The sequence below is a fragment of the Malus sylvestris genome, chromosome 2, assembly GCF_916048215.2.
Source record: "Malus sylvestris chromosome 2, drMalSylv7.2, whole genome shotgun sequence".
Lineage (NCBI taxonomy): Eukaryota > Viridiplantae > Streptophyta > Magnoliopsida > Rosales > Rosaceae > Malus > Malus sylvestris.
The window spans coordinates 7,470,003-7,485,961 of NC_062261.1; the positions used below are offsets into that span (position 1 = coordinate 7,470,003).

A 15,959-nucleotide genomic window follows, 5' to 3' on the forward strand; every position below is an offset into this window, starting at 1 on the left:
TTATGTTAATATTAGACACCATTTTGACTACAAAACTCAGAACAAATAAAATTTCACCCATATTATTTGCTTGTTATTGTACATACAATATTATAAAGGGAGTTTTAACGAAAAACCCACGGTACTGTTCACTTTAACGAAAAACCACATTTTTACACTAAAAAGTCAAACGTGATACTATTCACTTTACCCTTTATTTTGTCTTTATCATTAAAACTTAAAGTTTTCAAGCTCTTTTCATTAGTTTTCCTTATTATAAATTGACAATCAAACTTTGAACCTCGAATGCAAAATAAACGCTCTCAACCAAAACTATTATTAATTAAATGGTAAAACTTTTATTTGGCCAAATTGGACAACTTATTGAATGAATATTTTACAGTGAATCTTTATATTAAACGCCAAGTCTTGGCCTAAAATTAGCGCTTAAAGGCAAGAATCGCTGCATCTCCACTTCTACTTCTACAACAGCAGGACCCGATATCCCGCACTTCTTCTCCGGCAATGTCAGTTTTTACGCCGGTCTACAAATTAACACGACGGAAAATAAAAGAATTGACGGCCTGCAACTCTAAAGTGGAGCTCCGACGAGCAATATATTTACAAGTTTGAAATCTACCGTCCACGAACTAACGGAGAAAGAGCTCCTAAGAATCTCTTAACTGTTGACTATTTACTCTCTTGTACTATGGTATAACTTCCGACTGAAATTTTCTTTTCTTTTCATGAACAAATCACTGCTGTATCGTACACGAGGGCCGGGACAACCTGCCTCTAGGAATAGTATCCTCTCAACGAACGCCGGTTCCACTGCCTTTGTTTCTCCCTTGTTCCTGACATTGGTAACGCGCACTCTATAGTTTCTTATCCGTGGATCAGCATCTTTTGGAAAATGCTCGAGCCAAATGAAGGCGGGAGTGTATTACTGAGGAAAATTGATTAAGAACTTCAGTGGCATATCGTCTCTCCGAAGTTGACCCAGTTCACAAAGCTATCGGGATACTCCTCGAGAACATTGGAACTCTCCCCGTTATGATGAAAGGACAACCCCGTTCCTGCCTGCTCCTTCCCCTACAGACCCAAAGGCCACAACAGAAGAAGTATTAAGGAATGACATCAATGTCATATGTTGAAGTGAAGAAAATTATTTTCTTAAGGAACAAAATTCTACAGAACCTCGGAATTAATCAATTGGTTTCATAAACGGCAACTATTAAGTGACAATATTCATTGCAGATGGTTACCGACCTTCAAGCTTGATCCATATTCACTAGTAGACGGAGTAGAATCCCCAATTATTCCGTTAACAACATTCTCCGTGGATAGCCCCTCAATTGGAGATGTAAGTACTGACGACCTGCAATTATTGCATCTCAATCTCAGCCAACATACAATGTTCAATACACCACCTCGAAAAAGAATAGGAAGAAAACATGCTTTCAGGATTCCCATCCTCTATTTAAATTTTGTGGACCCCTTTTCCATGATCAACGAGAATATTATCTCTTCAGAGCTCAATTAAAAAAGTACCTCTCAAATGGCTCCTCCTCACAAGAATTCCCAGATGAAGATAGCCAGTCCAGGTCAACAAAGTTTGAGAAGTTGTACGTATCTCCACGTTCGGAATAGTAAATATGCTCACTTTCACACTGGTATCTTTGAAACTCTCCAAAAAGTTGCCTGCGAGGCATCGAGGGAGTGTACCTATAGAGAAACCCAAACCATTGAAGCATCATGATTTGTATAACAAAACCGTATCATCCAGTCTTCAGAAATCACAATATAAATGAGTTGAAACATAAGCAATGCACAGAGAAGTTCACTAGCACATGATATGCCATAAATTCTTCCTCGTATGGTATGGAAAAACAGAGAACATAGAGACAAATAACCAAAATACGGTATCTTATAGGAGTAAAAATTCTCATTTTGTATTTATTAATACCAACCAGATAGAATACAGGATTCATTCCAAAATCAACTATTTCATACTCTATGGATCACTCCAAAGTACTTTTTTTAGGTTTCCTAGTTTCTCATGTGCTTTTTGATGAGTTTCTTCTTTTGATTGATTTCTAAATTTTTGATAAGTTACGTAACAATAAAGACTTGGTAAGAAGACCTTGAAAATGCAATATCACTCTCAGAAGTTGATATATCAGGTGATGACTCTGAAAGAATCTTGCTTTCTTGTTGTGATCGATCAGGCATACAAGGGTTTGTAAATTTCTCCTGCTTAACATGTGGGGATGACATAAGTGAGCTGCTTTCTTGAAGAATGTTGCCATCGGAATAAGATCTTTTGAAAGTGGACCTACAGATATAAAAGGGATCAGGTGAGCAAATGGTTCAGCAATCAAATTGTAGGAGCCATGCATGAGTAGAAAGCAGCTGAAAATTACACAATAAATACAAGATTAAACAAGTGTTACGGCCCGTTTATCATTAGTATTTGGTACATGTGTTAATGAAAAGATATCCATCATAAGATCATGCTAGTGAAAACTCATCGCAACATATTCATAGGGGTTAAAGTAAGCACACCAATAAGTGCCAATATTTCATTGGAAGTTTCATTTTCCATTTTGGACCAAAGGCTCCTGTGATGTGGCTAAAAACATACAATGAAACAAAAAGATGATTGAATTAAATTTACTCCTTGAAATACCAAGTTACCAACAGGGTTTTATCAAACTGAGCTAATTAATGTCAGAAAAATCGCATAGGACTTATAGGAAATTCCAGCATGACTTGTGCAATGCATGGAGACTCAAATTGATTTATTCTATCTGACAAAAATAATGATTCTCAAGGCTTTGATTGGGCTACTACACACCTTCCATCTAGATCCTTATCTTTTGGTTCATCCTTCCCGGAGTAAAAATTCTGGTCAGAATCCAATTCCCACAGTGCAGGTTTGCCTTGTTGTGGTTGAAAATGCCCTAGAAATCTGCTCAAAATATAAAAGGAAGAAGTAAATTCTAGCAGTATATGCATGAAATAATAAAAATTAACATAAATCAACGCAAGCATCGGCAAACAGAACTTCTAAAAGACCAGTTTCAACGACAGGCGACAATAACTGTACAATAAGTTATAACTAACATCCAGAAAAGGACACTTTAAATCAGGGGAAAGAATTAGCCTCTTAACGGTGCCAAAGTTGAAAACAGTTAAACAAGAAAATACAAGACTCGGACTTGGTGCAGAACTTACACATTAATTGCATCTTGCTTCTCTGTATCCATGTAAGCATTGCTGTAATACCGTTGAAGAGTTCTAAAGAATTCCTGAGACTGAGTTGCTGCTCTCCACTGACCCCTTCTCTCAGAAAACATCTGTACAGAATTACAAGTTCAAAAGTTTCAAAGAACCATAGTGAAACAAAGAATCAAGGTCATTGTATAACCAATGATTTTATTTCATTGATTTATGTATGTTTTTTGAGTTGGATCTAATCAACCATCAGATCCAAAGCATATTAATTCAACAAAAATCGAAATCAAATTTATTACCTTATTATGTGCAGCGGAACCACCATACTGGTGTGCAAGTGTGTCACCCATTCTTTCGTAAAATCCCATCAAATCTTCAGCCAAAGTAGCATCAAGATCTATCCTTGGATTGTCTATAGCTCCCAAAGCATGAAGCTGGTGTCCCAATGCAGCCAACCCATATGCATACTGAGCAACATTTGTGCGATCCAGACAGTCTATGCAATTGGTTCTAAGCACCCCGCTCTGGAACATGGATGGCTTGACAGAATGATTACCATTTGCAATATTTCTGCCTCCACTTGGTTTACACTCTATGTTATCAGCATCCCCATTACCATTAGCTTCCCCATCACCATTAGCATTATGTATTTCGGGAAACGAGTTACTGTCGAAATGCCTGTTCCACATTACACTGTCAATGTTTTAACAACGCGATTTTCTGAAGAGCATTATACAGCAGCAAACCTCTTATGAGATTATATTTATCTTATCCTTTGAGTTACATTTTTACTAGGGTAGTGAACATAGAAGCGAAACCACTTTCTCAAAGAGAGTGCCCAACAGGAAACGGAAAATTGTTCCCCAGTCTAGATGCACGCAGAAAACTGGTTCAGATCTTTTTCAATTTAGAGAGAAGAATAAAAGTTTCCCCAGGATTTAGTGAGGCACACCAGTAACAAAAGATGCACAATAAAGGACCGGTTCTATCTGCACTTTTTTCTTTTTTCTTCCAATGACTAAAAAGAACAAATGGTGAAAATCATAACAGACAAACAGCAATTGTTCTCAACACATCAGAAATTGTACAAAATATTTGTATGGTTCATATATCCAATAGTAGGCATGCACAAATATTATTGGAGCATGAAAACTATTAAACGAGATGACAACTTACCCAGAGGAAGGCCACTTAATGACACCGTCAGGTCTCAGTGCTGGATTAACTTGACAATAGAAGAACCCAGTTAGTGTCAAGGCATATGTAGCCACCTTGCCCAAGAGTAGTAAAGCATCCGTAGCTTTGCTGGACGGAGGAGAAACAAGGGTAACATTTTCAATCATAATAATTTAGGGTGCCACATTATTAAATTAAATATTACAAATCAACCAGAAGCTATACCTCCGGGGATGTTTGTGGAGGTCCCAGTGAAGGAATTTCAGACGGTTCTCATCAGATAGGTCTTTATTAATGAAATCAATTGCATTAGCAAACTCTCTACGTAGTATCGATTCTCGAGGCCTCTTCTCTTGTGTCTGTTGATTGGCGAAAAAGAAGATAAAGAAACTAATAATTAGAACAGAAACATGAACCAAGAGGGCAAGAGGGCAAGAGGAGAACCAAAAAGAACATGCCAGTTTCAGATCAGCATGTGTACTACATTTAGGCTCAGAAGGCAGATTCTAGGTGAAAATTAGTTTCTTCGATGACATGCAGTTCGAGAAAGCAAGAAAATAAAATGATGAATATTAATATGATACAGCATCAACATAGAATCTCTCGCTAATGAAATTTACCTTGATCAGATTCAATATAATAATGGGGTTCCCATATCTCTTAACAAGATTTTCAAAGTGCAGCCTAGTGGCTTCATAGTTTTGGTCCTTTTTTGACACTGGAAGGAGACAAAAAATTAGTTACAGGAATTCACAGAATAAATCTTGACAGATGCAGCTTATGCAAGGACATACATATTATATCTGGTTTGATATTTAAACGTGAGGTTTCCTGTGACCAAAATAGAGGGATTGAGCCCCGGTTCTGCACAACAGAACTTATCTGCATCGGAAACCCCTCAGGAACATCCTCACAGACAATCTGTTCTGTCTCAACGTCATTAGCTACTCTTCCCTCTTCATTAACACCACGTTTCAGATACCTATATGAGTAAAAGCAACAGGTGAGTCATGCACAATCCACACATGTCGATAAGTGTGTGAACCTTCGAGAAATCTAAAGTTATACAAGGGTACTATGAAATAAAATATCACATCACAATTTTGACAATCATGGTAAAGATCATCCCATCACTTAACTTCTTTAAAGTACGGACCACAAAATCAGCACAATAAATCCCAGATGTACCAGAATAGCGGGTTCCTGATTACATTTTACAGGATTATTCAAACCCAGTAGCCACCAGTTCGAACATACTCACCAGGAAGCCAATACAATTTTCTCAAACTATGTCAATGCATCCATTTACATTAAGCATGGAATTTGATAAGGGAACCAAAGTATGAATGCCGCCTCACCTGGTGCCTGCATAATGACGTGAACGTCTTGCAATAAGGGTCAGCTTGAAGTCACGTCCAGATATAGAGAGAGTGGCCTACATTTAAATATCATTAATCCATCAGTATAAAATTCTAAAATAAAGATCAAAACGAGGGCAGAAAGATTGCACTCAAGTTTTGCTATAAAATATGAAACAGACAGAGCAGGTAAAGATCTTAAGAAAGTAAATAACACAAAAGCACATTCACTTGAACAGATAATCTTCTACAGGACTTCACTCCACTCACTCCACAAAGGAAACCAAAGATGTGAGCACCTTTGTATTAAAAGGCAGTAACAGGTACTAAATTTTGTAGTTAAAATAATTTACATAAAAACAGCGCCATTAACGGGTATATCTGAAACCTGTACTAAAGTACCATGTGTTAAACTAACCAGATGAAGCATTAATAGCTTCTTTCCAAATTGCCTAAAAACCCTTCAAACTTCACCTGTTTAAAGAAGCCATAAACCAATGCAACCGTCCAAAGAGTATTTTGGAGGTGATTCCGAATTCCCCGAGTTAAGAACTCATTCCAGACAAACATGGTTTCATAAAGGACATGTCCTGTCTCATTCTTACACATGTTCTTTTGCAGACTACGCATAACATGGTATGAGTAGCTGAAAAAGAAGTCCTTTGTAAGGTCCACTGTGCATAAGAGCTTCTTGTATCTGAAGCCATCAAAGAAACAGAGAAATTATTAGCTGTTAAAATCAGACAAAAATTTAGAATAAAACATATGGTAAGAAAAAATAGCCAATTGGGTGAATTGTAACACAGAATATGAAAGGATTTTACACCATAAACCTTGGTAACACAATGCTTCTCCATAAATGGATAAAAAATGTAACTAAAATTCAAGAACTATGTCCTAATATTTGCAAAATTTCATTTAAATATATACCACATGCAGACAAACAAAAACCAGCAATTAATTTGGGAATGAAAAAATCAACCCCTTTATAACTTGTACAAATGATTAAAACGAGGAGATGGAGAACAATTCAAACTGTAAAGATATACTAATCCTAATCTAGAAGCCCAGACAGCATATCATGACATTATTATAAACCGAGGGGGAAGAATGTCACATCGTAAAAAAAGTAATTCCCTTCAAATAGATGAATAAAATACAGTTTTTTTCTGAGCAATATTCATTGTTTCCTTCAACGTCCCCTAACTAAATACATGTAAAAGAAAAATGGACTAAAGACCTGTTTTCATTTTTAGAATTAGTAGTACTGGATTGGACAGAAGAATTCAGAAGCGGTATCATTTCACTCTTGGAGACTGCATATACAGTATGACCACAGATTGCGCCTATTTGTCTTCTTTTCGTGATAAGCAGCATGTAATAGGGCCCTAAAAATTTAACGAATCCTGAAAGCAGAAACCCAAAATGAGTAGTGAAATTATTTTAATTTTTCATTAGTTGCACAAGAAAGTGATGTCAAAGTCCTATACCAACAATTCCATAACAATTGGTGACAAACTTCAATCCACCGGTAGCCTTATTCCCTTCATGTATCCGCCACAACAGGTCAGAACATTCTCTTTCAGTGTACGTGGTAGAATCTTCACGAATGTTAAGCTCACAAGGGTCCAACCGGTCAATCTTTAGTACTCTCCAATACGTTCTACTCTTATCTCTCCCGATCATGTAAAAGTTCTGAGGCATGAAAATGAAAATGTATAAGTTAGTACGCATCAAAACGCAGTTTCCACGAAGTATAATTAACATTTAAACTGATGAAAATGCAGCAATAACTAAACATGTCATAAATCAACAAAATTTGAGATTTCATATGGAGGCAATACAATAAAGCAAACACATTTCTGATTCAAACTTCACAATTAACCAGTGTAAACAATTTCAGCCCACCAAATGACAAGAGATTGAATAAAAACGGATCAAATGGAGCTGAACCATTACCGCTCGTGTCTCGTAAAGCCGGAATTTCTGCATATCTACGTGTTGGGAAGGAGCCCGAGTTTCGCCGCCACCCAATTGAGACATAGGCTCATTCTCTGAGGACGCCATCGATTCAAGCTTCGAAATTTTCAGATCCCCGAGCCTCAGGCTCAGGGTTTCTATCAGAATGGCATGCACAGAACAACCAAATCAGCCACACAAAATCTTGTACGACCGAAGAACTACTCGAACTTCATTCACCTAACGAACCCCATGTATGAATTGTGGGATTTGGCTGCTTCAAATACAACATTCACAATCAAAATCCCAGCTTTACAAGAAACCAAAAAAATAAAAAACCTTCAGCTGCAGACTTTGACCTTGCCAATTCCAGCTCCTCCTCTTCCCATTCGCAAAACCAGGGAAATCGAAATCTGGGTTCGATTCAGCAAAGTAAGATTGAGCTTTTCCTGGTATAAATTTCTGATCTTTTCGAACGAGCAAATCGAATAAAGGGGTCGGAGAATCAAAATTTTCAGGGATCGAATAACCCAATTGCCAAAATTAAGCAGCCAATTGGAATATATACGTATAATTATAGATATTTACAGAGAGAAAACGCAGAGACAAAAGATCGAGTAGAGAGAAAATGGAGGTTTGAAAATGGAAGCTTTATATGGAAGGGAAAAGCAACTCGGAGAATATCAAGCAGAAAATTTTGGGGGCGGAAAAAGATGATAAATATAAACGAAAAATTAAAGAAAATAAATTGTGGAAAAATAGAAGAGTTGGGAGGTTCGAGAAGAAAAGGGGGTTGAGAGCTCAAAAGACCAGAGCGCTGTAGAAAATTTAGGAAAATAAAATAGGAACAGACCTAATTATTGCTCATGATGTTTTAATACTATTATTTTATTTTATTTTAATCTAAGTTTATTTTAATATGGTTTTCATTTTATAGAAAGCAAATTATGATCACCTGCTTGCAAATTCACGACAGTTTTCTCTTTTAGGTATCATTTGGTATGCATAGGACGAGACGAAACGGAATGGGACAGGACGGGACAGGACGGAAAGGGAGCAAAGATATCCTTTGATGGAAACAAGAAGGAAGAAGAAGGAGACAAAGAGGTTATAATTTTGTGTTCTATGGATGTAGAATGAGTTGTTCTAGGGGGTGAGGCGGAATGAAAATTCACTCAAAATTTGTCCTGTGAAATAGTGTGTTTCACCCATTTTAGGCACACCAAACATGGGACGGAATACCTCGTCCCACTTCATTCTATCATATCACACATACCAAACGGTACCTTAAGGACTGAAAGGATCACAAGAACACTTTAACTTCCCTTAATTGTTATTGTGTAATTCATAATGACAAAAATCAAACTCATAACAAACCGTATAGAGTACTAAATTAAAATTCACCTAAATGTTGAGCCACCCGTCGTGGTGGTTAATTTTTTTTGTACGGTTTGGTATTTTCCTATCAGAAAAAGGAAAGGAGATCTCACGGGCCCAAAGGTGGCCACAACCTTGGGTGACCGCTCAGTCAGTCCACATATTATTTAATAAGTTTTTTTTTTAAAAACATCATATGGTTTTTTATTTTATTTTTTTGGAAGAAATATGGTTTTTATTGTTAATTTGTTGTGATATATTTTATGTAATTAGTTGCTAATTTTGGCTAATTTCCACTATAATTATTTGCTAATTTTGGCTGACCTTGGTTGCTATTTAATTCCTTTTATCGGCCGACATAAATACCAATTATTGTTTGACAAAAAAAAATACCAATTATTGAAGTTAATTAATTGACCATAATGATCGTGTTCATTAGTCTAATTGCCAATTGTAAAATTTTTGACTTTTTGTTGCTTTTTAAAGATTACTAATCTTAAAGGTTGGTTTTTGTAAGAGTTTGATTAAGTAAATTAGACGCAAAAAGCAACATGTCGTAATTAGACCATCGTAATCACTAATCAATGCTAGAAAAACAGAAATTTCAAATTTATCTTATTAAGTTGGAATTAATACTTCGTTTTATCTACAATTGGCATTAGTAAGTTCTATCACAATACTTTCAATTTATGAATCTATGATTATATAGAAGCCTAGGGATTTGGCTAATAATTGGTGAAGGCAAGACGGGGTCCAAAGTAGAATTATGTTACGTCTGTGGAACTATCAATTGTACAAAAGAAATTTCAAACACTAGATACAAGCAATATTGTGTAAGAAAAGAATCAAGTTTGAGACATCAACAATGAGCAAAAACTCATAATTAATTGAGTTAAAAATCCTTTGCGGAAAAGTTATTACTTAATGTGGTCTGGTTTGGTTATTACTTGGTTTATCTTGTCATATTTTCTACACAGCTGGTGAACTACGTAAGTTTTCATCTCACTACATTTCTCAGGATATTCATAAAATGCTAGTATAAACGTGTTGATCGTCAGCAAACCCTAGCACCGTAACCCTAACCCTAACCGCACTTGCTACAGTATAAACACTGTAAGCAAGTAACAACTTCACAACTCATGTGTTATGAAAGGAACGAGTCACTCACGGACTGCCGAAAAGAGAAAGTTCCACTAGCTTTGACTTCAATGGCCGTACCAGAAACTACGATTGTGAAATATATCAGTTCTTATTGATTTATTTATTTCCAAAGCATGCATTTTGATGTTGACAAAATATATATTATATATTTTGCTGATCGCTGATATCGGGCGATCGCCAGGTGGATGTGCAGTGCGGTTATGAAATTAAACCACTCTGATTTCGTCCTGATGCAGTTGCATCCACGATTTCTTGTCATTTTAATTTAACACCTGTCACTCTGCTGTATATATATAGCTAATGATTGAAATTGATTAGTATTACCGTTCACATTAGCATATTGACCTTAACAAAAGAGAAACGTGTTTCATAGTTCAAAGCATGTTCAATTATTGATGCTTTGGTGATATTTCCATGTGCTCAAAGTCTCCATATGATTTGCAAGCAAGGTTTTGAAAAACGCTAAGCGTTAGTCGAGATGATGATCAAATCAAGTGTTTAAGCAAGGTTTTGACGAACCAGGCGAATTCAAGTAAAATTATTATATTTTGTAAAAATAAGTTTATGTTTATATTTAAAAAATATATAATTGTATTAAGATACAAAAATTGAAAAATAAAATACATATAAATTAGAAAGTATTAGAACATATTGAAAACATGAGGAACCGGAATATAATGAGTATTTATTCAAGTATTCAATAAGTCTCTTACAATTTGTTAAAAAAAATGCAAAATAAAAGTTATTTATTTTCTGTTTAAGTAAGAGTCGAGACCTAAGTGGATGCCTAAGCTAGTATAGGTGGGCAGCTAGATGGGCTAAGCATACATCTTTCTTAATTTTAAACGCTAAAGGGCTAATCAGGGCGATGATCAGCTACCTAATGTCACTGAATAGTGTTTGCAAGGGAGTTTGATTGGACCAATTTTTCGATATGAATATCGTATCATTGTTATTGTCATATTCTCTAAAGTAAGAGTTAAAAATTGTTAAGAGTTATCAATCTAAGTCTGCATATAGTTAATATAGGCATACATCATGATTATATTTTAAGAATTTAAGATATAGTATTAATAGAATACACGTGTTGTGCATACCTGAGTTTAGCAAGCTGACTAGAGAATATTGTGCTTCAGCCCATATGCATCCAAGTTCTCTCCTTGTTGTTTAGATCATTTTAGTGTAATTATCTGATCGTTTGAAGAAAAAAAATTACACATGCTATAACATTAAAGAATTTATAACGGTGTCGTTGTCACATTGAAAAAGTTTATCGTAAATATAAGCTCTCGTTGTGTTTGAAGAAAGTTGCATAAACTCACTAGCAATATGACAAGTAACTCAACATTTTGTAAGCCATTGTAATGTTTTTCTTTTCACCAACGATGTGAGACTCTTTTACTCATCTATGTGAGACTATTTTGTCTTCACATCCTCACACGCCCCCTGTGAGACTCTTTTACCTTTACTTCCTCACACACCCCCTAGGTAGCGGATTTTGTGAGACTATTTTACCTTGACATCCTTACGTGCTTTGATACAATGAAGAAAGTTAGGGTTTAACATAAAATCAATTGGTAATATGAAGATTAATTCAACCTCTTATAAGCCCTTACAAGATTTCTTATTTCACCGATGTTGGACTCTTTTACCTTCACACCTCATAATATTAACAACCATACCCCAACCACGAGGTGTTGCCATCACAAACAACAACTTTATATTGCTTAATCAATTTGGCTGGGAAGTGGGGACTGGTAGGCTGTTGTGAACTGGTGAGCCAGCATATACCATATGGGTGAGGCAAGCTTGAGTATATACCATATGCAGTGTTAGTAACCAAACCATATTCTTTTCTTCTATGAACGACCTACCAACTATAATAATACACAGAAGTACAAAAGAGGTCTTTTTTTATTGTTTTTTTTCTCTTTTGATAATACTAGTTCCTTGTTAGGCACGTGTGAAATCATTGCTAATTTGTTAAGGGAAAATTATTGTCACTTGGTTAGACAAATAAATAATAATCTGCCACAACCATATCATTCAACTCATTTGATAATTCGATTCCTTTATATATTAATCAACCGTAATGTTAACAGAATCCATGAATTTCCCCTCCCTCCTCTTAATTAAAAGCATAGAATAATATGTTTCATGAGCTTTGCGTAAATACCACCCAAACAAAACAGCTTGCCAATTTTTCATTCACGTAGAGGTAACTCTATGAAAACCTCCCTAAAAAAACTCTTTTAAAACTCACCATGTGTCTTTTTAACATGTTTGTTCATTACTCCGATACTCCTAAATTAGGGACAAAACCAGAATTTCAAGATGGGCTGGACTGAATATCCGAAAAAAATATTATTTCTTACTGAAACATTGTTTTGACAACGAAGAAAATATATCTCTAAAACGTTTTTCAAGAAGAATTGATAAATTACATATTTGAACTAGCATCCTAATCAACAGTATAGAGCACATCAACCTCCCTCACAGCTGGGACAGTAGTGGTTATGATTGTCCATTAAAACGTCTCCACATCTATAGCAGAAAGCAGTTCTGCAACTGTAATAAAAAAAATAAAAAAAAACAGAAATTCAAAGTGCATTCAAGAATTTACTGAACGGAACTAGTTGAAATAGTGTCGAGTAATTTGTATATTACAGGTTAAATACAAGCAGAGCAATGGGGTAATGCCTATATCAAGCTCTAAAAAGCGGAAAGCTTGTTCGTATATATGTAGTAAATTTACAGGTTAATTTGTAGACTAGTCATATAAACGAAGAAAATTCAAGTTTAAGTTCTGTAGCAGAAAGCAGTTCTGATCTAGAAAGTATTTATGTTTCTTCTCGTTCTTTTGAACGTAGTCAAACAGTCACGCTTCAAATGAAGCTGAGGCTGAAGCTGAGGCGAGCAACTATGCCAGTTATTAGGTCAATCTATCATCGTAGTTCTGTTCACTCTTTTCACAAATCTAGTAAAATGTATCGAGGCATGGCAGCCTTATTTCTCTACATACTCCTTCGGAACTCCAGATTACTCCTCATTAGGACAAAGGATTCTAAAGATAAAAAATTTCGCTCAAACACATTTGTTATTTGAGAATATAACCTTAACGGAGGTGACAGAAAGCCAACAATTTCTTCAACTACGGATTTATTATTGTATTGTAAAGCTACTCACGGGTAGATGGTTTTCAATCATCTGAATTCCGGGGAGTCAGCAATTGCTGTTTTAGAGGTTGAACGAGATTACGAAGTGAGGAATCTGCTTTATATTGTTGATGCTTAATATATAAAATTTTGCGCAAATGGTATTTGCCTCCTAAAGTTGTTCTAACTGGTTTTGTTTATCCAATGCAGTTTCCTCATCTTTGGTTCTTATCTAACTTTAAACAATAACGAGCAAAACACGAGAACATAATCAACCTCATGAGATTTACACAACAACCAAGGAAGGCAAAGCAATCGAATTCCAAGTGATTTGATTATAACAGCAACAAACAATGAAATTTTTACTGCACATGAATAACCAAGAAGTAATTTCAACAAATAATTGAAGTAGCATAGCAGATAAAAAACTGACCCGTACATCTTCATGAACATGCAACCCACCGATTTTTCCACATAGAACCTACATTTGGGGCATCTTCTCCATTGTTGCTTCTGCGCAAGGTCCATCAACATGATATCCTCCTTTTCCCTCTCATCCTTATTCAACTTTAGAAACTCCTCGCATTTGATCCCCTCATGCCAAGGAGCCTTAGACTGAGCGCAGAACATTCTCCAACAATTCGGACACACCGATTGCCTCACAACCTCTGTCCCATCATCAATCAATATTGCAGAGCAATCCTTATAGGGGCAGTAAAATTTCTCTGACCCAAGAATAACGGCCTCGCACAATGCACTTCCCCACCGATAAAACACCTCTGGAGGCAGAATCGGCCGGCAATACTCCGGCTCCAGCAACCCTATACAATTAGGAACAGGGCACCTAATGCTGGTAATGTTATCTTGAAGCTTGGAGGCCACGTAATTGACTATGCAATCAGTACAATATGCATGGCTGCAATTTTTTAAGTCAAACCTGTCGTGTGCTTCCTTGTGTTCCACGCAGATTGTACACACTGTTGGAACTTGTGAGTGGGACTCAGTCCCACATCGCCCAAACATATTTCTCAAGTCCTCTTTATAAGTCTTTTCTCTCCTTTATGGTTTGAAAAGAATTGGGCCAAAGCTATGGATCTTGGACCCTACAAATGGAGGTTTGGGTGTATATATTAAAGTTCAAGTGCCTCCTCCGAAGAGACAAAAACTTGGACCAAAAACAGTGGATTGTATATTTATTGGTCATGCCAATAATAGTTCGGCATATAGATTTTTGGTTCATAAATTTGAAATTGCAGACATTCATGTAAATACAATACTTGAATCTGCCGAAGCTGAGTTCTTTGAGGAAATTTTTCCTTATAAAGATAGGTCATATGTATTGAACAAAAGAGTACATGATGATAATACAAGAAATGATGACGAAAATCATGCTTCAACTTCTAGAGTTCAAAGTCAAGAATTGGAACCACGGAAGAGTAAAAGAGCAAAGATTGCAAAGGATTTTGGTCCTGATTTCCTCACTTTTATAACCGAAGACGAGCCTCAAACTTATAAGGCTGCTTTAGAATCCTCTGAAGCGCCTTATTGGAAAGAAGCTATTCAAAGTGAAATGGAATCCATCATGCAAAATAATACATGGGAATTGGTTAATTTGCCTCCTGGAAATAAACCAATAGGACATAAATGGATTTTCAAAAGGAAATTGAGACCGGATGGTACCATAGACAAGTATAAAGCTCGTCTAGTTGCCAAAGGATATCGTCAAAAAGAGGGACTTGACTACTTTGACACTTATTCACCAGTAGCTAGAATAACATCTATAAGGTTATTAATAGCTATAGCGTCCGTACACAATCTCGAGATACATCAAATGGATGTCAAGACTGCATTTCTAAATGGTGAATTGGACGAAGAAATTTATATGGAACAACCTGAAGGTTTTATTGTCAAAGGTCAAGAAAAGAAAGTTTGCAAATTGATTAAGTCATTATATGGACTTAAACAAGCTCCTAAGCAATGGCATGAAAAATTCGATCATAATATGCTCATAAATGGATTTGTGATCAATGAAAGTGATAAATGCATTTATGTTAAGCAAACGAAAAATGCTTGTGTTATTGTATGTCTTTATGTTGATGACATGCTTATACTGGGAATGAACAAAGATGTGATTAACTCCACAAAGAAAATGCTAAATTCTAGCTTTGATATGAAAGATATGGGATTAGCTAATGTGATTCTTGGAGTTCGAATTCTAAGGAATTCAGATGGATATGTCCTAACTCAATCACATTACGTTGAAAAGGTTCTGAAAAGGTTTGGACATTATGATTGTAAACATGCAGTCACTCCATTTGATCCAATTCATAAACTTACTAAAAACGAAGAAGAGAGCGTATCTCAATTGGAGTATACACAAGTTATAGGTTGCTTGATGTACGTTATGAATTGTACAAGATCTGATCTCGCTTATTCAATAAGCCGATTAAGTAGGTATTCAAGTAATCCTGGAAGAGATCACTGGAATGTTTTAATAAGGGTATTAAGATACTTAAAGCATACAATGCATTATGGTTTGCACTACACTCAATATCCT

The 15,959-nt window shown here is 35.9% G+C and overlaps 1 protein-coding gene across 3 annotated transcripts; it reads right to left on the reverse strand.

The window, feature by feature from the left end:
• Positions 1–315: 315 nt before the first annotated feature.
• Positions 316–8,538, reverse strand: LOC126608008 (phosphoinositide phosphatase SAC3-like). Of its 3 annotated transcripts, none has more exons than XM_050275749.1 (17): positions 8,069–8,535; positions 7,710–7,983; positions 7,241–7,445; positions 6,991–7,156; positions 6,225–6,447; positions 5,751–5,827; positions 5,187–5,374; positions 5,013–5,110; positions 4,618–4,751; positions 4,393–4,521; positions 3,516–3,909; positions 3,217–3,338; positions 2,837–2,950; positions 2,123–2,314; positions 1,531–1,704; positions 1,249–1,357; positions 316–1,071 (listed from the first exon to the last, which is right to left on the reverse strand). In XM_050275749.1, the coding sequence occupies exons 2-17, from the start codon at positions 7,815–7,817 to the stop codon at positions 949–951; spliced, it is 2,556 nt and encodes an 851-aa protein (XP_050131706.1). In that variant the 5' UTR covers positions 7,818–7,983; positions 8,069–8,535; the 3' UTR covers positions 316–948. The 3 variants fall into 3 exon arrangements, 2 of the variants coding, with proteins under 2 accessions (XP_050131706.1, XP_050131715.1); XM_050275758.1 differs by having other exon boundaries at positions 3,516–3,894; positions 8,069–8,534; XR_007617742.1 differs by lacking the exons at positions 316–1,071; positions 1,249–1,357; positions 1,531–1,704 and adding an exon at positions 1,907–1,981 and having other exon boundaries at positions 2,015–2,314; positions 8,069–8,538.
• Between the last annotated feature and the right edge of the window lie 7,421 nt (positions 8,539–15,959).

What these genes read in the sequence shown, in the direction of transcription:
- LOC126608008 (XM_050275749.1), bottom strand. Translation starts at nt 7,817, where the DNA reads ATGGCGTCCTCAGAGAATGAGCCTATGTCTCAATTGGGTGGCGGCGAA. An exon ending in GGCTTTACGAGACACGAGCG is followed by an intron (nt 7,446 to 7,709) that starts GTAATGGTTCAG and finishes TTCATGCCTCAG; the next exon opens with AACTTTTACATGATCGGGAG. An exon ending in TTTATGGCTTCTTTAAACAG is followed by an intron (nt 5,828 to 6,224) that starts GTGAAGTTTGAA and finishes ATTTAAATGTAG; the next exon opens with GCCACTCTCTCTATATCTGG.